The sequence below is a fragment of the Tursiops truncatus genome, chromosome 5 (assembly GCF_011762595.2).
Source record: "Tursiops truncatus isolate mTurTru1 chromosome 5, mTurTru1.mat.Y, whole genome shotgun sequence".
Taxonomy (NCBI): Eukaryota; Metazoa; Chordata; class Mammalia; order Artiodactyla; family Delphinidae; genus Tursiops; species Tursiops truncatus.
The window spans coordinates 64,767,958-64,792,633 of record NC_047038.1 but is presented as its reverse complement, the minus strand read 5'-3'; the positions used below and the strand labels follow the sequence as shown (position 1 = coordinate 64,792,633).

At 41.1% G+C, this 24,676-nt stretch overlaps 2 protein-coding genes across 27 annotated transcripts in view; one reads left to right on the top strand and one right to left on the bottom strand.

Annotated features, from left to right (window-relative positions):
• The window catches only part of APBB2 (amyloid beta precursor protein binding family B member 2), a 373,668-nt gene extending 364,422 nt beyond the window's left edge, over positions 1–9,246 (top strand). For 16 of the 19 annotated variants that reach the window (XM_019928274.3, XM_019928275.3, XM_073805179.1 and 13 more), the window contains 5 exons: positions 309–396; positions 1,051–1,134; positions 2,821–2,936; positions 4,515–4,694; positions 8,371–9,246. In XM_019928274.3, coding sequence (XP_019783833.1) covers positions 309–396; positions 1,051–1,134; positions 2,821–2,936; positions 4,515–4,694; positions 8,371–8,538 — 636 coding nt within the window. In that variant the 3' untranslated portion in view covers positions 8,539–9,246. The remainder of the gene's footprint in view (positions 1–308; positions 397–1,050; positions 1,135–2,820; positions 2,937–4,514; positions 4,695–8,370) is intronic. The other 3 variants (XM_073805181.1, XM_019928282.3, XM_019928286.3) reach the window with 2 other exon arrangements.
• Positions 6,096–24,676, bottom strand: part of NSUN7 (NOP2/Sun RNA methyltransferase family member 7) — a 70,567-nt gene continuing 51,986 nt past the window's right edge. For 6 of the 8 annotated variants that reach the window (XM_019928289.3, XM_073805183.1, XM_073805182.1 and 3 more), the window contains 2 exons: positions 16,208–16,331; positions 13,770–15,608 (listed from right to left, as the gene is read on the bottom strand). In XM_019928289.3, the coding sequence (XP_019783848.2) occupies positions 14,973–15,608; positions 16,208–16,331 (760 nt within the window). In that variant the 3' untranslated portion in view covers positions 13,770–14,972. Of the gene's footprint in view, positions 6,666–8,745; positions 12,534–13,769; positions 15,609–16,207; positions 16,332–24,676 lie in introns of those variants that run through there. The other 2 variants (XR_012331971.1, XR_012331970.1) reach the window with 2 other exon arrangements.

Below are 24,676 nucleotides of genomic sequence, written 5' to 3'. Positions count from 1 at the left end.
GGCCGGGAGGTGTACGTGTGACCGGGGGGATCGTGCGGTAGAGGTGGGAGCCTGGTAAATGGAAGAATGAATTCCGAACAATCAGGAGACTGTTAGTTACTCTGAGGAACAGTCGTTCACTATTCTCCCCAGAGAAAATGGGCACAGTTCTCAAAACGTGCGGCTCCGAGATGGGGGTGAGGAGTCAGGCAGCAGACTGAAGCCAGTTTAACTTGGAAGTGAAGTCAGCGCAGACACTCCACTGGCTGGAACAGCTGAGGACACGGGGTCTGTAACCGTGAGCCAAAGCTGTGTTTTCTCTCCTTCAGATCATGGCCGAACGGAAGAACGCCAAAGCCCTGGCCTGCAGCTCCCTGCAGGAAAGGGCCCATGTGAACCTCGACGTGCCCCTGCAAGGTAGGTCGGCGCGCCTGCTCCTCTGCCTGGTGCTCTCTGCCCAGGTCACAAAGCGCAGGGTCTCGGACGGCTCCCTGGTGTATCTAGTCTCCCTCAGAACCGAGCTCGACTCAGCAGACCCGGGCCGAGCCCGCACGCGGGACCTCGGGCGCGGCTTAGAGCTGATTTTGTGTCAACAGGGTTAGGCATCAAGGGCCAGGATGAGTTTTATTGTTGTTGGACAAGATTAAAGAAAAGTATCTTTAGTGCTTTTGTAATTCATGTACAGCCTGGGGTAAGGGTCAGCTAGTTTAAAAATATGTGGGTTGCTATTTTGGGGAGCTCAGTTTAGTCATTTTTCCCGTCTCTGATTTCGCCCTCTGTGATTAAATTTCCTCAGGGCATCAACCTCCCCTAATAAATAGAGCACCCAAAGCTGCTACTTAGCACACATCCAAGAGAGAGTCACAGCTTAACACACAGATTCCAGTTCCTGCTTTCAAATGCTTTCCTACCTAGAAATGAAAGGTGAATGGGATTTTGATTGACAGCCCCAGTGTCTGGTGGAAGAAATGGCTGTTCTTATAGCATGATTGGCACACTGACCTCTAGAAACACAGGATGTTATGTGTCTGTTAGAACATTGAGAAAAATGTGTTGCTTTACTCCCTGTAGTAGATTTTCCAACACCAAAGACTGAGCTGGTCCAGGAGTTCCACGTGCAGTACTTGGGCATGCTACCTGTGGACAAACCAGTCGGTATGTGAAACGTGCATCGTCTTTCCACTTTGCAAGCGTTTGGGAGCTCATGAGAGATGTTCACCCTCCCATGGGGGTGGGGTCTGCTGTTGCACTCCTTGCCTTGTCTCGAATCGGACCCTCACACTGTCACCAGCCAGAGCGCACAGACAGTCCTGATCAAAAGATCAGTACAGGACAGGCTAAGCTCCTCGGATGCATGGTCCCAGAATACAGGGACTTGAACAAAGCGGACCTGATTTCTCATTCACTCAGTCCAGAGCTGCGTGAGCCAGGGCTGTGGAAGGGCCCTGCCCCCAGAGATGGAAGCCTCGGTCCTGAACTGAGGCTTCCATCTCTGGGGCCAGGGTGCCTGCTTCAGTCCTTGTCACGTGCTGGACGGGGAAAGGGGGCTGAAGGAACCCTCCTGCTTTCCTGTTAAGGTGTGACCCAAAAGTGCACACAGCAGTCAGCAGTCAGCTCACATCTCAGGGGCAGACTTTAGTTGCTTAGCCATACCAGGCTGGAAGGAGGCTGAGAGAGGTAGCCTTTTCCTGGGTTAAAAAACGGCTGTGGGAAAATCAGAACCCTCACATACTGCTGGGGCGAATGTAAAATGGTGCAGCTGCCCTGGAAAACTGTCTGGCAGTTCCTCAAAAGTTAAATAGAGTTACCATTTGATCCAGCAGTTCTGCTCCTGGGCTTTGTATCCAAGTGAAACGAAAACATGTGTGCACACAAAACCTCGTACACGAATGTTCACAGCAGCATCATTCATAATAGTCAAAAAGCAGAAACAACCCAAATGTCCATCAGCTGACAAATGGATAAATAAAATACACTTCCATACAGTGGTACTTCATTTGGCAATAAAAAGGAATGAAGTATTAGACATGCTGCAACATGGCTGAACCTTGAAAACATGATGCTGAATGAAAGAAGCCAGTCACAAAGGACCGTATCCTGTACGATTCCATTTATATGAGTGGCGTAGGCAGATCTCTAGAGATAGGGCTGGGTGGAAATGGAGGGTGACTTCCGAAAGGTACGGGGTTTCTTTTGGGGGTGATGAAAATGTTCTAAACCTGATGGTGGTGATGGTCGCACACCTCTGAATATACTAAAAACCGTTCGAGTTTTGCACTGTGAGTAAATTGTATGGTATGTGAATTATAGCTCAGTAACGTTGTTCTCCCACCCACCCACCACCAAAAGCAGCTGTGGGAACACCCAGCCAAAGAGCCCCATCGACTAGCACATGCTATTCGTGTCCAGGGGCCGCCCAAACTTGGCCTTATTTAGTGACAAAGGACAATGAAAGGTTATCAGGGTAATCTGGCAGATGCTGGCTTCTGTTGGGTCCCCTTTTTCAAGGTTCCTTGCTTAGGAAAAGGTAGCATTTGAATACTGTTTATACACTCGGAGCTGGGGAATCTTTGTAGAGAGGGAGGGAGGGAGAGTGATGTCCTGGTTAGACAGGACATCACACACTCCTTCTCTGGAGGTTCTCATGACCCTTCTCTCTGTTGAAAAAGCTGGCATTTCTTTTCTTTTGAGCAATGAAAGGCTCAAATGAAATGTCTTGTCTGGGGCTACAAAAAAAAAAAAAGACCAGTCTGGGCATAGGTGTTACTGGGTGATTTGGGCCCACGTTTGTGATTCAGAAATAGCTTTAGGACCTTTTTCAGTTATCCCTTCCATCCACAGGAATGGATACCCTGAACAATGCCATAGAAAGTCTTATGACCTCGTCCAGCAAGGAGGACTGGCCTTCAGTGAACATGAATGTGGCCGATGCTACTGTGACTGTCATCAGTGAGAAGGTGAGAAGGGTGGCAGATGGAGTTGGCCTGTCGAACACAGTGAGGTTTCGGATACAATAAGCTTCCGTGAAACTTAGGCGCGTGCCAAGGCTTGGTCTCTGGGGAGTTGTGCTTGCTTGTGATTAAAAGAGCCTACATTAAAAAAAGAGAGACATTTTGCCCTTTGTGCCTAGATCTCTGCACACCTCAGAGGCTTCTATTCTGGCGTTCCTCATTCTTCCTTCCTACGAAGCCTGGGAGGTTGGAATCATTTGCTAGAGGTGACTGTGTGATACTAGCAGTAACTCACTAATAGGGCTTGGTTTTCTGGCCACTCTCCAGGCTCTGGTATTGACTGGGCTGTTATCTGGGCTTGGGACATAGGAGATGCTTCTGTGGTGGAAGGTCCTGTGGTAGCAGGGACCACTGGTCATCTGGAGAGAGGCCAGCATTAGCCTCAACACAAATTATCTCAACTTTGTGGTTGAGGAAACTGAGGCACAGAGAGGTTAAGTAACTGCCCCCCAGGCACACAGCGAGAAGTAGCAGGATCAGTTTTCCATTCTGCCTCTGTGAGGCATCTGTCATGGAAAGACCGTAAGTCCTTGGTCTGCTCTTGCTTCTGTCCACTAGCAGCTCACCTTCAAGTCCAATTCAGTTTCTAAAGAGGAGTAAGATGTTCACTGACCCTGCCTGCCACTCCAGCCTGTGCCGCTGGATTTTCTTCAAGTCTGCAAACATGTGGTGCCTCTTCCTACCTCAGCACCTTTGCAAGTGCGCTGCTCCTTCTGTGCTCTACCCCTTTGCCTTCCCAGCCCCTACGTAGACCTCAATGTAAACGTCATTTCTCCCAACAAAACTTCCCAGCCTCTAAGACCAGCTTAGTTTGCCTGTTAATCAGTCCCACAGCACCTGAGTGAATATTCAATACGTCAAGATGTTAGTGAGCCAGAAGTCAGCATTTTTCTGGATGTATTTACTAATTTTCAAAAATTGCACATGGCTGCTGCAGAGGATGTGGTGTTCATAAGAATTCCAAACACTTCTTAACTCGGCACCATATGGGTACCAGTTTGTGAAAAAGAAATAAAAAAGTATTTGGCAACTTTTTGTTTTACACAGTTTTAGATAGAAATCTGATTCAATGTGCTGTTTAGTTGGGGAAGAAGACCTGTATGGAAAGAGAGCCCATGGCTCCTTTCCTCTTGGTGCTCTGGGGTTTCCGGTGGGTTTGCCTGGGCAAATGGGTTCTGAGCCACTGTATGGGCAATACGGAAAAAGTATACATGACATTGTTCCTGCCCACAGTGAAGCCACGGGCTTGGAGTCGAGCAGACAGAGTCCGGAACACACATACCCAGTCGCAGTGTGGTTCAGAGCAGATTAAATGCCGGAACGAGGCACCCACAGCAGTGAGGCCTCTCCAGACACATTTAGAAACTTGCCTTTCTAGAAAAATACAGTCCTGTCTAAATTCAGTCTGGCTGTATATTTTTAGACACCATTTCCTCTGTGCAGCCACTCCAGGCAGATTCTATGACTTAAGGTCCGAACGTGTCTGTGACTTTGGCCAGAGCTGCTGAACGGCGTCTCTTGCAGAATGAAGAGGAGATCCTGGTGGAGTGTCGGGTGCGATTCCTGTCCTTCATGGGCGTCGGGAAGGATGTGCATACGTTTGCCTTCATCATGGACACTGGGAACCAGCACTTTGAGTGCCATGTTTTCTGGTGCGAGCCTAATGCCGGTAACGTGTCCGAGGCAGTGCAGGCTGCCTGCATGGTGAGTGAGCCCGCTGCAGGGGTTCAACCCTCGGGCCCCTGCTTTTGTTTAATATGCCGTAAATTAGAGCAGAGTTACTGACTTAAAAGAAGCCAAGTCTGATCTCTAAAGTAATGCCTTGCTGTGTGACACCTTCACTCCTACGGACAGAATCGTGACAAGCACTTTGCCGTCTTAAGAGGCCAGGACACCTGAAAGAAGGAGGACTGGATGGAACCAGGTTCTTCTGTAGAGACTCCAGGAACACTGAAAGCAATGATCTTCAAAACCACGGATTTGAGGCCTCTTAGTTCTTGATCCCTAAGTAATTTCAGTATGTGATCAGGAGATGCTGGTCATGTGTGAGTTGGTGCTGTTTGGAACCAACTCAATAATTCTTTAAAAATTCAGTGTATTGAATGGTTTTTATTCTAGATAGTTGGTCTAAGTGCATTGTTCTTACATACTTTGTTTATATCTATGAACTCTATTCTTACCACGGCCCTGTTAAGTAGTTCTCTTTTATTTATAACAAAATAGAGGCTCAGAGGAAAGGACAGGCCCCAGGGCAGAGCTGGTAAATGACACAGCCTGCGTTCACCCCCGAGCCTCCGGGTAATAAAGCCAGTGCTCTTTGTACCACATATGTGACTTCAAACAAACAGAAACACCTTGTCATTCATTCTGCAAACATCCTTTGAGCTCCTGTCATTCCCAGCACTGGGAAAGTTCTAGTAAGAAGGAGACATCCAAGCCTGGGCTGCATGGTGTATTCCAGCAACAGGAGGTAGGGTTGCTGGAGCCAAGTGGAAGGAGGCGAGGTCCATGTCCACGAGGGGCCTGTGATCTCATGCCAAGGTGTGACCTTCAGCAGAGATTGTTAAGCAGGAGAGTGTGTAGACCACGTTAGGCTTTAAAGCATACTCCAAAAAAGAGAGAAGAAAACAAAGTGGAGGTGGGTTGAAAGGATGGGGCAGAGGTGGGGAGATGACCAGGAGGCCAGTTTACTGGTCCTTGGGAGAGTTGCATCTAAACCAGGAGTGGCAGTGGGGAAAAGACAGGAGCAGGTGATGGAGAAACACCTGGCTGGCAATGAGGAATGCTGAATTCGAAGCACCTGCACTTCATTTAACTCAATCCACCATTTGTAGGCTGGTCTCTGGGAAGTTCAAGTAGGAATAAGACACGATCCTTGCATTACGGAGTTTAGGCCTATGGGGGAGACGGGTAAACCAGAATTCTGTTATGGTGTAGAAAGTGCTCTAAGTGAAAGTGTAAGACTGCACTGGATGGAGGAGTGACCGGGAGGAAGAAGGTGGCCCTGAAAGCGGGTCACTCACCAGGTCTGTGGTGAAGGAGTAGCCGGAAGCATGCCGTTGAGATACTTGCTCGTTTGTGAGGTTGGGGAGATCCTCACAGTTTTGAGGCTGAGGGAGATGAGCCAGTAAAGCCAGATTGAAATAGGGGTCATATTTGTAGTTGGACCAAGGTCTTGGTGGTAGATGAAGGGCCTGGGGTTGGGTTAGAGTGCTGCTTGGGTTAGAGTAACTTTGAGACCGGCCAGAAGATGCCCGGAGTCCAGGAACAGGTGGAGCTGAGGGCGGTGGAGGGCGTCCTCTGTTTCTTTACAGACAGTACACTGCTAGTTAACAAAGAGGGAAAAGAACGAGGTGGACGGATGGCAGAGGCAAAGGTCGGGGACGAGAAGAGAGCCAATTCGCTTTTATTTTAAAAGACACCTTTGAAACAGAGAGGGGAGGAGGAGGGGGGGAGGGGAAGGGAAGACCTGTGTTGTGCACTTATTATCTGGCTTCGTTCTCGCCACAGTCCTGTGTTAGAGTGCAGGTTCCCCTCAGGTGCTGCGGGGCCAGGATTCTAACTCAAGTCCACCTGCATATAAAGGACCGGGGCTGGGTGGAGGGGAGCAGCGCGGTGAAGCAGTCAAGATGAACCTCCTGACCAGGCGTAGGGATTTGAGATGGGATGAAGGGACTGTGTGAAGAAAACAGAAAATGGGAGAGTCCAGCCAAGCAAAAATCCATGGTGACTGTTGAGGTATTTTGTGAAATTGTAAAGGATCGTTAACAGATGGTTTTAGTCATAAAATGAATGGCTTTCAGCCTTAATTATACATTTTAAATGCTGATGGCAATTAAATAATTAGCTTTATCACTGGTTACAGTTTGTTCTGATTCCCAGGCTCATTTTCTCTCCTCTAGAAACAATTTCTACTCATTTGTTTACTATTTTAATTGTATTAGGGCCACCAGCTTAAGTGACTCAGCCAATCCAGCATAAGACATACCGGTAAAATCAAACCTTTCTTTACACTCTGTATCCAGCATTTCTAACTGGGTGGCCTTCCTCTTGATTCAAATCTGCATGATTCCCCATCTGAAATGTTTATGCATCAGTTTATACAATCTGAAATATCTCTGGCATTAACACATTCTGAATCTACTGAATTTTTAGGCATATTTTGCAGCTGAGTGGTATAGGCCCAGCTGAAACTATTTCGATGCAATTTAGAGGGAGATGGAGAGGGGTCCGCTTAATGAAATTCATCAGGCACAATTCTGATTTACACTGGATATAACGTAACTAACATCAGAAACTCCGAGTCCAGTATACCATGCTGCGGTACCTGCCCATTATAAAACTGTGTTTGGAAGTGCGTAGTTTTGATTGTGATGCAGACCTAGAAACATACTTTACACACAGGAGACGTGATAAATCGTTTTTCATATGATTGGGTTGAAAGGGGCTAATTTTTTGGCCTGTGGGCTGTGACAGCACATTGTGACAAGAGTCTTGCTGTATGACAGTTCATGCTTTTCACAGGGAAACATCAGCCTGTTTCACAGTTGTTCCAAGGAACCTATTAATATTTAAGTAGGTTTTTGAAAATCAGTTTAAGTGCTTGGATTTTTTAAGTGCTTGGATTAGAAAAAAAGCATTTGATACATTTTAACCTTTTAATCTAATTTTGAAGAATTACTTATCTTTGCATTGATACAAAAGCAGGTGGATTGTGACTTTGTTTCTGAAGGATGGAAACTGTCCCTGGTGCCAGTGCTAATGGATTTTTAAAAATTAAATCTATTAAGATTTAGACTTGTATATAAAATCCTGAAATCTTAGTAATTTTTTTTAAATTAAAGCAGGATGGGAACAAACATTTATGAATGCCTTCTGTGTTGCTAGGCCTGTCTGAGGCATTCTGCAGGTATTCCTTAATCATAACACTGTCTTTTAAGGTCGCCATTCTTCAGCCATTTTACAAATGAAGAAACTGAGGCTCAGAGAGATTTAATAACTTGCCTGGGGCCATACGGTTCACAAGTGGTAGAGCCAGATTCAAACCCTGCCCTTTCTACCATGCTGACCCTCACTCGGCTAGCCATAAACACCTACTTCATTACCTGTCTGAGGAAAAAGTTAATAATCTCTCTCCCAATCCTTTTTCTCTTCATTAGCTCTTTGACTATGAGGTATATTCATCGCAGCCTAACAATATAAAGAACTTCAAAAGAATTTAAAACACTCCACATTAAGGAAAAAAAAAAATAAACTCTTGGATTCGTGTTTAGGAGCTAGGTCGTTAACCTTTGGGAGTTAAATATATTTATGAATTAAGATCACGTTAAACAAGAAGGGATGATACATTATTAACGACCATACAACTTTCTAATTTCAGTTACGATACCAGAAGTGCCTGGTAGCCAGGCCGCCTTCACAGAAAGTTCGACCACCTCCTCCGCCAGCAGACTCTGTGACCAGGAGAGTCACAACCAATGTAAAACGAGGGGTCTTATCCCTCATTGACACTTTGAAACAGAAACGCCCTGTCACAGAAACGCCGTAGCTGCATATGTGAAAGGATCCTGTAACATTTACTGAAGATTGAATAGCTACACTAAAGAAGAGGAGCTGATCTCTGGCCTTCCATTCAGTTGCTGATGCTTTGTCTTCAGAGATTAATAACTTAACCAAACAGTGTTAGACAAGCATGTTCTCTCGTCTTGCCACCGTCGTGTGATATGAAAAGCATGACTAATTTTTTTTGCTGTCAGTAAGTTACATCATGAGCAGTGGAAGCTCCCTTTCTTACTGTAAATATCGTGAACATTATGTTAACTTCACACACACAGGGAAGAATGTGGCCACACCCCTCCCAGTGAAGCAGCTGAGTCCTTGGAGTGAATGACACCTGGGTTAGTTTCACTGTCTTCTTGACTGGATCTGTCACAAGCAACTTTTAAGTCCTACAGCACTTTGCCCTGTTTTCAACATTGGAGTAGACACTGCATACCGGATACCACTGAATTGCTGTAAAAACAGGATGACTAGTTTTCGTTTTAGTTCTTCATAAAATCGAACCTTTGGTTGACAAAATTGGCTGTTGGCATCAGTATAGAAACCAACTGGCAACTTTCCTTGACGAGCTCTTTGACACATGGACACCATTTCATGTCTACAGCTGTTTGGGGGATGTTGGGAAAAAAGTGAAGCTTCAAAATTGAAAAACTAAATTTCAGAAATTAAAACAGAACAAAAATAGCCTTTCTGTTCAGATGGTTTTCAAACTGATTGATTATTAAGAAAGAGATTAACAAAATTATAATGCATTTTGGGTGGGAAATATTTCAAACTTCTGCCTTATACTGTACAATGCAGCTAGAGAATTATAGTTCACTATGGCCATTCTCTACATAAACATTAAAATGAAATATTCCTCATAAGCCTTTCATCCTTAGTTTGATAATTAGCCAATATGCAACTTGGAGTTGAGGAAATGTCATTTATATTTTAGATCTCCACCACCACGTTGTTTTCCACCTCCTAGGTAAATGTTCTGCTAGGATTCTGCATCTAGCTCAATCTTACCTTAATGCTTTTTGCCCAGAAAGCTGTCTGTCCATCATGTATTGTCCATGGCAACAAACTTCATAAAATTGAACCTTTCTGAATTTATGTATTTAATATTAAAATTTGTTGGACTCTAGATATATTTTTAAATTTATATTTTTTCCATTTATGTTCAAGATTTAAAAATTTCATATCAGAGCAAAATATACATAGGAACAAAGGACTATTTAACAGGCTTCCCAAAAAACAGCACTTTCCTGCTTCTCTATCTATCTATAGATGAGAGACTTAGCTGTAAACAGATTGAGACACTTGTTGATAATGTTTTAAAGAAGTTGCTAAGAAGCTCAATCTAGACATTAGTTTTGTTTACTTTTCAGTGATAAAATTACCATTTTACAACATCGTTGTAAAAGTAATGCTTTATGTTTATCTACTGCTATGTACTTGTCAAAATGGTTTCCACATTCTTATCGTCACATTTGAGCCTTATAGAGAAGGTACTAAACACATTTGAGAAATAAAAAATATGAATTAAAGAGGCTCAGTCACCTAGCCTAAGATCTCACGAAAGTTAGTGAGAAAGCCAGAACTAGGACCCATGCTTCTCAACTCCCAGTTATTAAGTTATGCTGCTTCCACACCAGTCAGGAGGAGTCTTTCCAAAATTACGCTGGGCATATCCAGTTATTATCAGGCAATCTTAGGATTCCCTGTATAAGTAGGGAAGTATGTCCAAATTACTCATGCCGTGATTTAAAACCATTACCTGCTCTCAGTTTTCCTGCAGTGTGCCTCAAATGTGTTGTAGAGGACAGGATTCTACATGCAGTCCAGAGATAATGTTACATGTGGTAGAAATATTCCTAACTCATGATACTTAGCCACCAGAGAACATGATGGAATGAGTAGGTGGCCTCCTGCCTCTGTTCCCTCTCAGAATTCTGGAATTGTTTGCTAGCACCCTAGAGATGCCACTCTAGAGGTGGATTATACTCTCACCAGCCTGTACACTATTCTACTAAAGTTACCAGTGACATCCTAAGAAATTACTGCATTAAGAAAATCCTTACTGTGCCCTTCGAAAAGCTGTTCAAAATTCAATCTTGATGATCTTTCATCGTGACCTCCACAGTGAAACAAACATTTTAGTGTGATAAACTTCAAAATTCTTAAAAAAGTGATCCACTTTTATATTGGACATCTCTACCAGAACCCATTCATTTTTTTTTAAGGCATACATATGTTTTCAGGATCAAGAATACTGAGCTAGCTTTAAGTACCAAACTGATTTATATATGCAATTATGGATGCATTAAGATGAATGATAGCCTTTACATACTGAAAACTTTACTGCAGATACTTTGTTTTAAAAATAGCTTTGCATACTAAATGCAATTAATTTTATAAAATTAATTATGTTAAGCCGTATGTTCAGACACTTTCTGCCATGGCCAAAAAGTATGTATGAAAGTATGTGTGTATTTTCTGTGAAAGGATGCTAGCGTTTTACCTGATATTGTAGTGACACTTCAGTTATCTATGCATTCTTTGTATCTGTGATTTGGTAAACAGGCAGCCATGTTCACTATGCCTTGTATGTCTTATCATTTTTTTAATTAACCTGTTAAATACAGCTTAAAATATTTTTATTTTATTTATTCTATTTTTACTGAAATATACTGCATTATTGTGTTAATGTATTATCTTTACTGGATATTATCTCTCAATGTATCCAGGTCTAAGTAATCTCAGTGAACTATACATTGCCTAAAAGGTGGTTTTGTAATGATTTGTAGTCACATTTTTATTGGAATATGTATAAGAAAAGGCAAAATACTTAAAAGTTCCTTTTATTTTTTAAAAGCAGCTAGATAGACGCATACTTGCCAACTCACATACGTGCTCCTTGGCCGCATCAAGGGGAATAGCCAACATGCCTATGGCTAAAAACTTTACTTTGCAAACTTAAAGCACTGCTTGGTGCTTCGTTTTTATATCCTTCACAACACATGTGAGCTCATCTAAGAGACAGACACATGTCCTCCTGCCCTTTGTTTACACCTGGATATATGATCACCCATAGCTAATTAGGACCATTGTTTTTGTTTGTGTCTGTCTTACTGCATGAAGCGACATTAGACCCATTTCCATTAAAATAAGCTCTTGGTGATAAATTGTTGGCACTGCTACTTTTTAAAAAATTCCACTTTATGATTTTATGACGAACATTTGTACAATTCTACATAAGGTCATTTACTAGAAGCCCTAAATCTTTCCTCCTCTTCTTATATGACACACACTCATTTCATAAGCATTGCAACAGAAACTCAAGATTTCGTAAACAATGTGAGAAACATTTCCCTAACTGATATTAGCACAGCTTAACTAGTAAAAGCATTAGCTCTCTAGTTTGCCAGGCTCACTTAACCCAATACACAGCTAACGTGTGTTATACAGCCAGTAAAATGAAGTTTATTTCAGCTTCAGGGAAAAGATACTGCTCACACTTTATCAGTGAGAGCACTCCCTGCCATCCAAAGCAGCTTGTTTATCCCAAAAGAACATTTGGTTTTGCTTTCTGCCCCTTTTGCTGTTGACCACTTTTACACATTTAAATGTAATATGTTATGAGAATAAACTTAGCTGCGTAAAATGTTTGGCTCATTTATCTGACATCAGTCATACATATCCAGGAATAGAAATAAAAGTTTAGTGTCTCCACGCCAGTCATTCTATTTTCAAATTATTCTTATCTCAAATTAAAAGTCATTTTAGTAATGTAAGATTCTGCTTTGATTATTGTATATTTCCACCTGGTAAGAACTAGGAAGTAACTTTAAATTTTGAATAATTCATTGCATGGTCCTTACCTTGGTACTCAGGAAGGACAGCAGGCATTTTGGACATAGAGGCCTATTCAGTCACCAACTTGATGCTTGTGTAAGCACTCTTTCTAGTGTTAAAAAAGTCCATCTTTCCTTGAAGAGCCTGATATCAAAGAATGAAAGATAGAGTTGTACAGGCACTAAATCCAAAATGAAAGGTGACTAGAAAAACAGCAGTTGAACCTGGCTTAGTTTAACTGTTAGACATATGGAAGAAGATAAATAGAATTTAAAGTGTGTACCCATTTTTTGTTCATCTTGCATTTCCCCCAGTAGTTTACCTTTTTCCTCAATCAAAGGCAGTTACTCTCAAAGAGCAAAATTTCATTTGGTTTCAGGTATTACATAGTGGTAAATAATTACACATTAAAAATCTGAATTTGCTATTGGAGTATCTAAAAACCAGTAATTTCATTACTTTAGATTTTTGCAGCACTTTTCTCTAAGAAGCTGAAAAAAGAAAAATGTCAATGTAATCAATATTCTCCTTTACTAGAATTCTCCCATATTGGTTTTAATCCAAAGTATTTCCCTTTTTAGTCTACCAAAATATGTAAATAATTGATCACATCCTTCTTAGAAGATTCCAAAGAAGAAAACTGCAGGCTTAATGAATGAATGGTTTAATTCAGAATCTCCATATACTTAGAAAAATAATTTATGACAGGATTCGTGTTATGAGATACTGAAGATAAGGGGCTAAAGTTGTGATGTGACATGAACCACATGCTGCTACAGAGATCAGAAAAATATCCTGAACTATTTCATAACTGTGAGTTTTCGTCTTATAATAACTATTAGCAGAAAATAAAAATCTCAGACCTGCTACTTTTGGACAATGGAATACTCTTCAGCCTGGGGCAGAGGAAAGATGTAAGGAAAGGGGTAAAAGATCCCTGGGGTAAAATATCAGCTCTTTACTGAACAAGTTCAGTTCACCTGCACTGGCCTCCCAGAGGCACGGAAGGCTCTAAGCCAGAGAGTGGGAATAGGAGGAAACCATACTATAACTTTCAGAGCAAATGTTATATAGTTTTTGATTTTTGAAAGTAGTAAAATAAGCTGAGCATTTAAAACATTTCTGTATTTTTTAAGAGTCATAATTAACAGAATTCTTTTGGGATTTAAAAATAAGTCTGGTTCAAGTATAAAAAGTCATGTTTCATTTCTTCACTGACATTTTACTAGTAAGTGTAAATCTTCAGTTAAAAAAATTTATTACTGCTACAATGAAATTCACCCTTTTCTACCCTCACTTCAAGTGAGAAAATTATACAATATTAGAGCTGAAATAGACCTAAATATTCATCTTGAAGAGGATAATAGTCTACTAAAATCATGCCACCTGAATTGAAATTTAGGAATTTATTTAACACTATTCAACACAACTGGATTCTGAAAACACAACTTTAAATTCAAACTCTTTGTGTCTATGAACATGTTTTTAAACAGTAGGGTTTACAGTTGTAACATATTTGATTTAATGTCACTTTCTGTTGCCATGATGAAAAAAAATCAGTAGACCCAGAAATGATAATCATAACCAGTTCTTGGAAGGCAATTGATAATATAGTCAAGATGAACTGACTTTCAATATAATTAAAATAGTGCTACGATATATTTTAATTGAGCATCAGAAATGACTTACCAAAGTTTGATTACTGTGTGCCACTTGAAATGACCATCTCACCTGATCTTTGAATCATAAACTTGTATAGATTTCTTCAACAATTGGGGTGTCACTTGTATTCAGCAGTTTGGCCTCTTCCTCAGAATTACTATTTAGATGGAAATTTGCTTACAGTCACTTTTTTTACAACAGTATTTGGCATAAATAGTTAAAAGGGAAAGCTTATGTTCAGTCTGCTCAGGATCCTAGAGGTTCTTCCAGTGAGAAACAGTTTTCACTCTGTGAATGGACAGCTGAACTACTCACACCTAGAACTTTGGACCTTCCTGTTCTTCCTATTCATACTCAACTTCAATCACATTACAAAAGCTCCTAACATCTCCTATTTTAATGTTTAAGGAAAAAAAAATCAACCTCTATAGTGATTGAAAATTTTAAACTACAGCTGACTCGATACTGAAAAGCAATCTATAGTCCGTGCAAGAGCATCTTTTCCAAACCTATGCTTTCTAAATAAACTGCCTCACAATTTAACTTTGAAAAGAAGTCTGTTCTAAGGCACACAGTGTTTCCCTTCAGGAAAAATTGTTGCAGCTTTAAAACCAGTGTCCTAAGTCCAGACAGAAAGTTAACAAGAGTGAGACAAGTTCTAACAGCCGATACTGAGTCTACAACTGAACGTTCTAAAACAGATCAGCACCCAGCTACTGAACTCTCTGAATTCTGCTTTGCTTAACTCACCTACATTATTCTCACTTGTCTTAATTCACTTGAAGGTAATAATCACATTTAGAAGATACTAAGTGACCAAAAGGATGAGTATTTTGTGTAGGGATGTCTAACCTTCAGAGAAATATCAGACTTTGGGAAAAAACCCTACTACTCTTGACCCCTGTAAAAAACACAAGACAGTCAAAGCCATGGTCGAGGATGCCTGGGTAGAGAGGAAGGTAAGTTTTCTTGTTTTTTCCCTCTACTTGGTATTGATGGTGTGGGAAGATAGCCAGGCATGACAGTCTTGGGCCCAGCGCAACGACAGTAAAAATGTTGAGTTGGTATCTGAGATCCGATCCCTTGGGGACTAGAAAATGGCAACATTACTGGAGGCAAAACAATCTCTATGGGTTTCAGTGCAATCATTCTGTCTTCTGGGCGAGGTCTTACAAAGTTTGTCGTCCGTTCATATGGTCTGGAGGGAGGTGTGTTCTTCATAAATGTAGGCACTAAAGGATTGGTGGTGGGCTTGTTGGATTTTCTGACCTGTGAGGAAGAACCCACTTGATTTGTATTCTTCTGTGGAAGAGATGTTTTTGTTGTTAACGTCCCTGACAGATGAGCACTTGCGTTAGTTTCTTGACTCAGGAACTCAGCAATTTTCATCTGGATGCCCCTACTATCAGAAGTGGAAGATTTTGGCAATGACATTTTTGACTTTTTCTTCTTCTTCTCAAGTTTTGAAGGTTTACCCAACTCGATCCCATCCAGTAGACCCTTTGCTGCAGCACGGGCCAAAACATCTTTCACAGACACTGTCTCAGATGGGTCCCGCTATAATTAAATGTGGGAGTTAATTGTTACTTTGCATATTACAAATACTTATCAGTGTTTCAGTAAAGATAAAAGAATATCTTTGTTATACTAAAAGAAATAGTTTTTAGACCTTAGTCTCTAATATATCCTATAAGCCTCAGGAAACTACTTTCTTTGTACTTAAATCTCCCCATTTGTGAACCTGATAGAAAAAAAAAAAAGAAAAAGAATTACAGAGCTTATTCTTTTTTGAATTTTTAAATTAAATTAATTTTTTTATACAGCAGGTTCTTATTAGTTATCTATTTTATACATATTAGTGTATATATGTCCAGAGCTTATCTCATATCTGTGAGCTAAAATGAACTGGATATTGACAAAGTGCTTGGAGAAGTGGGGGTGGAGAACAGGCAACGGAAAAACACTCAGGAGGACAGTAAAGATAAAAATAGGGATTTCCGCCATACAATAATAATTGTTTTTCCTGCCCTTTAGCTATTTATGAAATAAGCATACTATTATGAAATGCTCATAAAGTTCCTATATTCCTATTATGAGACTTTGTTGTTTCTTAATTCCTAAGTATGAAATGGATTGGGATTTTTTTTTATCCTTACCTCCCTTGTTAGAACCGAAAGAAAACAACCATTGGTAATTTCAGATGGTTCCATTCTGAAAAATTTGTCAGTGGACAGATGTATTTCCTTTAAGGAGCAGAGTGGAAGGACAGGGGGACTAAGCCTGCAATAGGTAACAGCAAACAATTAACAGTTAGAATGTCTTATTTGCCAATGGAGGGAGACAGTAAATTGCAACCAATTTTCTTTTATTATGTTTTACCCATTATTTAAACAAAAATTCCAAATAAGAATAAAATGTCAAGGGGAGGGATCAAGATGGTGGAGTAGTAGGATGTGGAGCTAACCTCCTCCCACAAATACATCAAAGATACATCTACAGGGCTTCCCTGGTGGCGCAGTGGTTGAGAATCTGCCTGCCAATGCAGGGGACACGGATTCAAGCCCTGGTCTGGGAGGATCCCACATGCCGCAGAGCAACTGGGCCCGTGAGCCACAACTACTGAGCCTGTGCATCTGGAGCCTGTGCTCCGACAAGAGAGGCTGCGACAGTGAGAGGCCTGTGCACCGTGATGAAGAGTGGCCCCCACTCGCCACAACTAGAGAAAGCCCTTGCACAGAAACGAAGACCCAACACAGCCATAAATAAATAAATAAATTTATTTTTTAAAAAAAATACATCTACATGTGGAACGATTCTCAGAACACCTACTGAACCCTGGCAGAAGACCTCAGACTTCTGAGAGGGCAATAAAATCTCCACATAATCAGGTAGGACAAAAGAAAAAAGAAAAAAAGGGAGAAAGGAATCAGGACAGGACCCTGCGCCCCTGGGAGGTAACTGTGAAAGAGGAAAGGTTCCGGCACCCTGTGAAGTCCCCTCACCAATGGGGAGATCAGCTGGGACGGAGGGGGAGCTTTGGAGCCTCAGAAGAGAGCACAGAACTGGTGTGCAGCAGGCAGAATGGAAAGAGACCTGCACAGACAGTCAGTATCACAGCGTTGCACTCCCCGGCCTGAGACGTGCATCCACGAGTGTGGGCGGGGGCTGGGAGCTGAAGCTTGGGCTATGGAGGTCAGACCTGGGGTGAAGACTGGGGTTGGCTGTGGGGAAACAGCCTGAAGGGGCTGGATTTTGGTATGACTGAAACCAAGGGTGTACACAGAGGAAGCCCAGGCCCACCATAGAGGTAAGGTGCCACTGTTGAGGGCACGCGAGGGGAGGGGCGGGACCTGCCACAGCAGCCCCCTTCCCTGCACATGCACTCTAAGGTGACAGGACACTGCCTGCACGAGCTCCAGGAGCAGGCACCAACCACTGCTGTGGGCTCAGGGGTGGGCATGAGCCACCAATGCCATCGCAGCCTCCAGGGGCACGAGTGAGCCACCACCACACCGAGAGCTCTGGGAGCGGGTGCCAGCTGCCACCTTTGTGGGCTCTGGGAGAGAACGCCAGCCACTGCCTCTGCACACCCCCTATCAGTGGGATAACAGCCAGCACACACTGAGGAAAGAGACAGCAGGCATCCATACTAAAAACAACGCTTACACCAAAAATATTAAAACCACACAAGCTACACAGGGCTGCTCCTACATATAAACAGCCCTCCAAGACCACAGTAGATAAGTGTTTCTCCTAAACTCACAGAGTAAGGGAAATATAAGTAAAACAAAGAAGCAGAGGGACCACTCCCAGTTAAAAGACCAAGAGAATTTCCCTGAAAGAACAAACAATGAAATAGACCTCTTCAGTCTAACAGACGCTGAGTTCAAAAAGGAGATAATGAAAATACTGAAGGAATTAAGAAAGTTTATCGACAGAAATGCAGAATACTGTAAAAAAAGAGCTAGAAACTATAAAGAGGAGCCAAGAAAAATTAAAAACTCATTTGCTGAGATGAAAGCTGAGCTAAAGGCAATGAACAGCAGAATGAATAATGCAGAAGAACAAATAAGTCATCTGGAAGATAGAATAATGAAAATCACCCAATCAGAACAGCAGATAAAAAGGCAAATTAAGGGCTTCCCTGGTGGTGCAGTGGTTGAGAGTCCACCTGCCGATGCAGCGGACACGGGGTTCGTGCCCCGGCCCAGGAGGATCCCACATGCCGCGGAGCGGCTGGGCCCGCGAGCCATGGCCGCTGAGCCTGCGCGTCCGGAGCCTGTGCTCCACAACGGGAGAGGCCGCAACAGTGAGAGGCCCATGTACTGCAAAAAAAAAAAAAAGAAAAAGAAAAAAAAAGAAAGGCAAATTTAAAAAAAAAATGAAAGCAATATAAGACATGTATGGGATAATATAAAGCTTGCCAATCTACCCATAATAGGGATTCCAGAGGAGAAGACAGAGAAAAAGGGATCGAAAATGAATTTGAAGAAATTATGTCTGAAAAATTCTCAAACCTAAAGAAGGAAACATAAATCCAGATACAGGAAGGAGAGTCCCAAACAAGATGAACCCAAACAGACCTACACCAAGACATATTGTAATTAAAATGGCGAAAGTTAAAGAGAGGATTCTGAAGGCAGCAAAAGAAAAACAAAGTCTTAGTTACAAGGGAACCCCCATAAGGCTATCAGCTGATTTCTCTACAGAAATGTTACAGTACAGAAGGGAGTGGCAAGATATATTCAAATTCCTAAAAGGGAAAAATGTGCAACCTAGAATACTATACCCAGCAAGATTATCATTTAGAATAGAAGGAGACAAAGAATTTCTCAGATAAGCAAAAACTAAAAATACAGCAATACTAAACCTATCCTAAAAGAAGTATTGAAAGGTCTTCTCTAAATAGAAGAGAAGCAAGAATGTATAGAAAAGAGAAAATCACAATTGGAAAGGACTAGGACTTCCAATACTATGTTGAGTAGAAGTGGTGAGAGTGGGCATCCTTGTCTTGTTCCAGATTTTAGTAGGAATGCTTTCAGTGCTTCCTGCTAAATGTCATCGGTGCCATTTATGGCATCGGTGGCTTATTTAAATCACTTAAGTCAGTACACAGATTTTTTAAAAATCAAAACATTTTTGTGAAAACGATGACAATGAACAGCAAAAGGATAAACATGAAGATGTAAAAGAGGACATCAAAATCATAAAATGTGGGGCAGGAAAGTAAGAAAATGTAGATTCTTTTTTTTTCAGATGTGTTTGAGCCTATATGACTATCAGTCTAAAGCAAGTAGATACAGGAAGGGGTTAACATACTTGAAAAACAGAATAACCACAAATCAAAAACACAGTAGATTCACAAAAACCAAAAAGAACACAAGCATAAAATAAAAGGAAATCATCAAACCACAAAAAGCAAAACAAAAGGAAAAAGAAAGGAACAAAGAAACACAGAATCAACTGGTAAACAAGGTTTAAAATGGCAATAAATACGTATCTATCAATAATTACCTTAAATGTCAATGGACTAAATGCTCCAATCAAAAGACACAGAGTGGTGGACTGGATTAAAAAACAAAAGCCTACAATATGCTGCCTACAAGAGACCCACTTTAAGGCAGGAGACACACATAGATTGAAAGTGAGGGGATGGAAAAAGATATTTCATGCAAATAAAAATGACAAGTAGGGGTCACAATACTCATATCAGACAAAACAGACTTCAAAACAAAGGCCATAAAGAAAGATAAAGATATATTACTATATAATGATAAAAGGATCAATACAAAAAGAGAATTTTACACTCATTAACATATATGCACCTAATACAGAAGCACCCAAATATATAAAACAAATACTAACAGACATAAAGGGAGAAATTGACAGGAATACAATAATAGTAGGAGACTTTAACATCCCACTCATATCAATGGAAATATCTTCTAGACAGAAAATCAATACGGCAACACAGATCCTAAATGATAAAATTGAACAGTTAGACTTAACTGATATTTTCAGGACATGACAACTAAAAAAAACCAGAATACACATTCTTTTCAAGTGCACATGGAACATTCTCTAGAGCTGACCATATACTAGGGCACAAAACAAGCCTCAACAAATTGAAGAGTATAGAAATTATCTCAAACATCTTTTCTGACAACAATGGCATGAAACTAGAAATCAACCACAGAAAAAGAAATGAGAAAAAAACGACTACATGGAGACTAAACAACATGCTATTAAAAAAACAGTGGGTCAATGACAAAATCAAAGAGGAAATTAAAAAATACCTTGAGACAAATGACAAAGAAAACACAACCAAACAAAATCTATAGGATGCAGCAAAAACAGTTCTTAGAGAGAAGTTCATAGTGATACAGGCCTTCCTCAAGAAACAACAAAAACCCAAATAAATAACCTAACCTACCACCTAAAAGAATTACAAAAAGAACAAACAAAACATAAAGTCAGCAGAAAGAAGGAAATAATAAAGATCAGAGAGGGAATAAATAAAATAGAGATTACAAAACTACAGAAAAAAAAAATAAAACCAAGAGCTGGTTTGCTGAAAGGGTAAACAAAATTGACAAACCTCTGAACAGGCTCACCAAGAAGAAAAGAGAGAGAACCCAAATAAACAAAATAAGAAATGAAAAAGGAGGGACTTTCCTGGTGGTGTAGTGGTTAAGAATCCACCTGCCAATGCAGGGGGCATGAGTTCGATCCCTGGTCTGGGAAGATCCCACTTGCCACGGAGCAACTAAGCCCGTGCGCCACAACTACTGAGCCTGCGCTCTACAGCCTGCAAGCCACAACTACTGAAGTCCGTGTGCCTAGAGCCCATGCTCCTCAACAAGAGAAGCCACCACAATGAGAAACCCATGCACCGCAACAAAGAGTGGCCCCTGCTCGCTGCAATTAGAGAAGGCCCGCACGCAGCAACGAAGACCCAACACAGCCAAAAATAAATAACAAAATAAAAATAAATAAACTTATTTTTAAAAAAAGAAATGAAAAAGGAGAAATCTCAACTGATACCACAGAAATACAAAAAAAAAAAAAAACAAGAAAAAAAACAGAGAATACTGTGAAAATTATATGCCAACAAATTCAACAACCTAGATGAAATGGACAAGTTTTTAGAAACATAGAGCCCACTAAAACTGAATCAAGAAGAAACAGATAATTTGAACAGACTGACCTCTAGAAGTGAAATAGAACCTGTAATTTTAAAACCCTCTACAAACAAAAGTCCAGGACCAGATGGCTTCACAGGCAAATTCTACCAAACATACAAAGAAGAACTTTTACCAATACTTCTCAAACTCTTCCAAATGATTCAAGAGGAGGGAACACTCTCAAAGACATTCTATGAAGCCACCATCACCCTGATACCAAAACCAGACAAAGATAGCACCAAAAAAGAAAATTAGAGGCCAAAATCTTTGATGAATATAGATGCAAAAATTCTCAACAAAATACTAGCAACCCGAGTCCAATATACATAAAAAAGATCATACACCACGACCAAGTGGGATTCATCCCAAGTTCATAAGGATGGTTCAACAAATGCAATTCAATCAATAAGATACACCACACCAACAAAATAAAAGACAGAAACCACATGATCATCTCAATAGATGCAGAAAAAGCATTTGACAAAATTAACATCAATTCATGATAAAAACTCTTACCAAAGTGGGTATAGAGGGAACGTATCTCAACATAATAGCAAAATTATTACAAACCCACAGCCAACAGAATACTCAATGGTGAAAAACTGAAAGGCTTCCTGCTAAAATCTGGAACAAGACAAGGATGCCACTCTCACCACTTCTACACAACATAGTATTGGAAGTCCTAGGCCCAGCAATCAGACAAGAAAAAGAAATGAAAAGTATCCAAATTGGAAGGGAAGAAGTAAAATTGTTATTATATGCAGATAACATGATACTATATATAGAAAACCCTAAAGACTCCACACAAAAACTACTAGAACTGATAAATGAATTCATCAAGGTAGCAGGATACAAGATTAATATACAGAAATCGGTTGCATTTCTTTACACTAACAATGAAATATCAGAAAGGGAATGTAAAAAAACAATACCTTTTAAAATCACACCAAAAAAAATAAAATAGGAATAAACTTGACCAAGGAGGTGAAAGACTTATATGCTGAGAATTATAAAACATTAATAAAGAAAATTAAAGATGATTCAAAGAAACAGAAAGATATCCCATGCTCTTGGATTGGAAGAATTAATATGGTTAAAATGGCCATACTACCCAAAGCAGTCTACAGAATTAATGCGATCCCTATCAAATTACCCATGACATTTTACACAGAACTAAAACAAATAATTCCAAAATTTATATGGAACCATAAAAGACCCAGAATTGCCAAAGCAATCCTGAGGAAAAAGAACAAAGCAGGAGGGGACTTCCCTGGTGGTACAGTGGTTAAGAATCTGCCTGCCAATGCAGGGGACATGAGTTCGATCCCTGGTCTGGGAAGCTCCCACATGCCGTGGAGCAACTAAGCCCATGTGCCACAACTACTGAGCCTGCGCTCTAGAGCCCACAAGCCACAACTACTGAGTCCACGTGCCACAACTACTGAAGCCCGCGTGCCTAGAGCCTGTGCTCTACAACAAGAGAAGCCACCGCAGTGAGAAGCCCGTGCACCACAATGAAGAGTAGCTCCCACTCGCCACAACTAGAGAAAGCCTGCGCACAGCAACAAAGACCCAACACAGCCATAGATAGATAGATAGATAGATAAATAAATACATAAATAAAATTTTAAAAGAAGAACAAAGCAGGAGGCATAACTGTCCCAGACTTCAGACAATACTACTAAGCTACAGTAATCAAAACAGTGTGGTACTGGCACAAAAACAGATATATGGTCAATGGAACAGAATACAGAGCCCAGAAATAAACCCACACACCTATAGGTAAATAATCTTCGACAAAGGAGGCAAGAATATACAATGGGAAAAGGACAGTCTCTTCAGCAAGTGGTGCTGGGAAAGTTGGACAGCCACACGTAAATCAATAAAGTTAGAACACACCCTCACACCATACACAAAAAGTAACTCAATATGGCCTAAAGACTTAAACATAAGACATGACACCATAAAACTCCTAGAAGAGAACATAGGGAAAGCATTCTCTGACATAAATCATACCAATGTTTTCTTAGGTCAGACTCCCAAGGCAATAGAAATAAAAAAATAAATAAACAAATGGGACCTAATCGAACTTACAAGCTTTTGCACAGCAAGGGAAGCCGTTAAGAAAATGAAAAGACAACCTACTGAATGGGAGAAAATATTTGCAAACAATGCAGCCAACAAGGACTTAATTTCCAAAATATACAAACAGCTCATACAACTCAACAACAAACCACCCAATCGAAAAATTGGCAGATCTTAATAGACATTTCTCCAAAGAAGACATACAGATGGCCAGTAGGCACAGGAAAAGATGCTCAACATTTCTAATTATTAGAGAAATGCAAATCAAAACTACTTGAGTACCACCTCACACTGGTCAGAACGGCCATCATTAAAAAAATCTACAAATAACAAATGCTGGAGAGAGTGTGAAGAAAAGAGAACCCTCCTACACTGTTAGTGGGAATGTAAGTTGGTGCAGCCACTGTGGAAAACAGTATGGAGGTTCCTTAAAAAAGGAAAAATAGAAGGGAATTCCCTGGCGGTCCAGTGGTTACGACTCCACACTTTCACTGCTGAGGGCCCGGGTTCGATCCCTTGTCAGGGAACTAAGATCCCACAAGCCATGTGGCGCAGTCAAAAAAAAAAAAACAAAACTAAAAACAGAATTACCATATGATCCAGCAATCCCAATCCTGGGCATATATCCAGACAAAACTATAATTCAAAAAGATACACACACCCTATGTTCAGAGCAGCACTATTCACAACAGCCAAGACATGGAAATAACATAAATGTCCACTGACAGATGAATGGATAAAGAAGATGTGGTACATATATATGCAATGGAATACTACTCAGCCATAAAAAAGAATGAAATAGGACTTTCCTGGTGGTGCAGTGGTTAAGAATCTGCCTGCCAATGCAGGGGGTACAGTTCCGAGCCCTGATCCGGGAAGATTCCACATGCCACGGAGCAACTAAGCCCGTGTGCCACAACTACTGAGCCTGTGCTCTAGAGCCCTCAAGCCACAACTACTGAGCCCGTGTGCCACAACTACTGAAGCCCGCGCGCCTAGAGCCCGTGCTCCACAACAAGAGAAGCCACTGCAATGAGAAGCCTGCGCACCGCAACGAAGAGTAGCCCCCACTCACCACAACTAGAGAAAGCCTGCACGCAGCAACGAAGACCCAACGCAGCCAAAAAAAAAGAACAAAATAATGCCATTTGCAGCTAGAGATTATCATGCTAAATGAAGTCAGAAAGAGAAAGACAAATACCATATGATATCACTTACATGTGGAATCTAAAATATGACACAATTGAACCTATTTATGAAACAGAAACAAACTCATAGACATAGAGAACAGACTTGTGGTTGCCAAGAGGGAAGGGGAGTGGGGGAGGGATGGAGTGGGAAGCTGGGGTTAGCAGA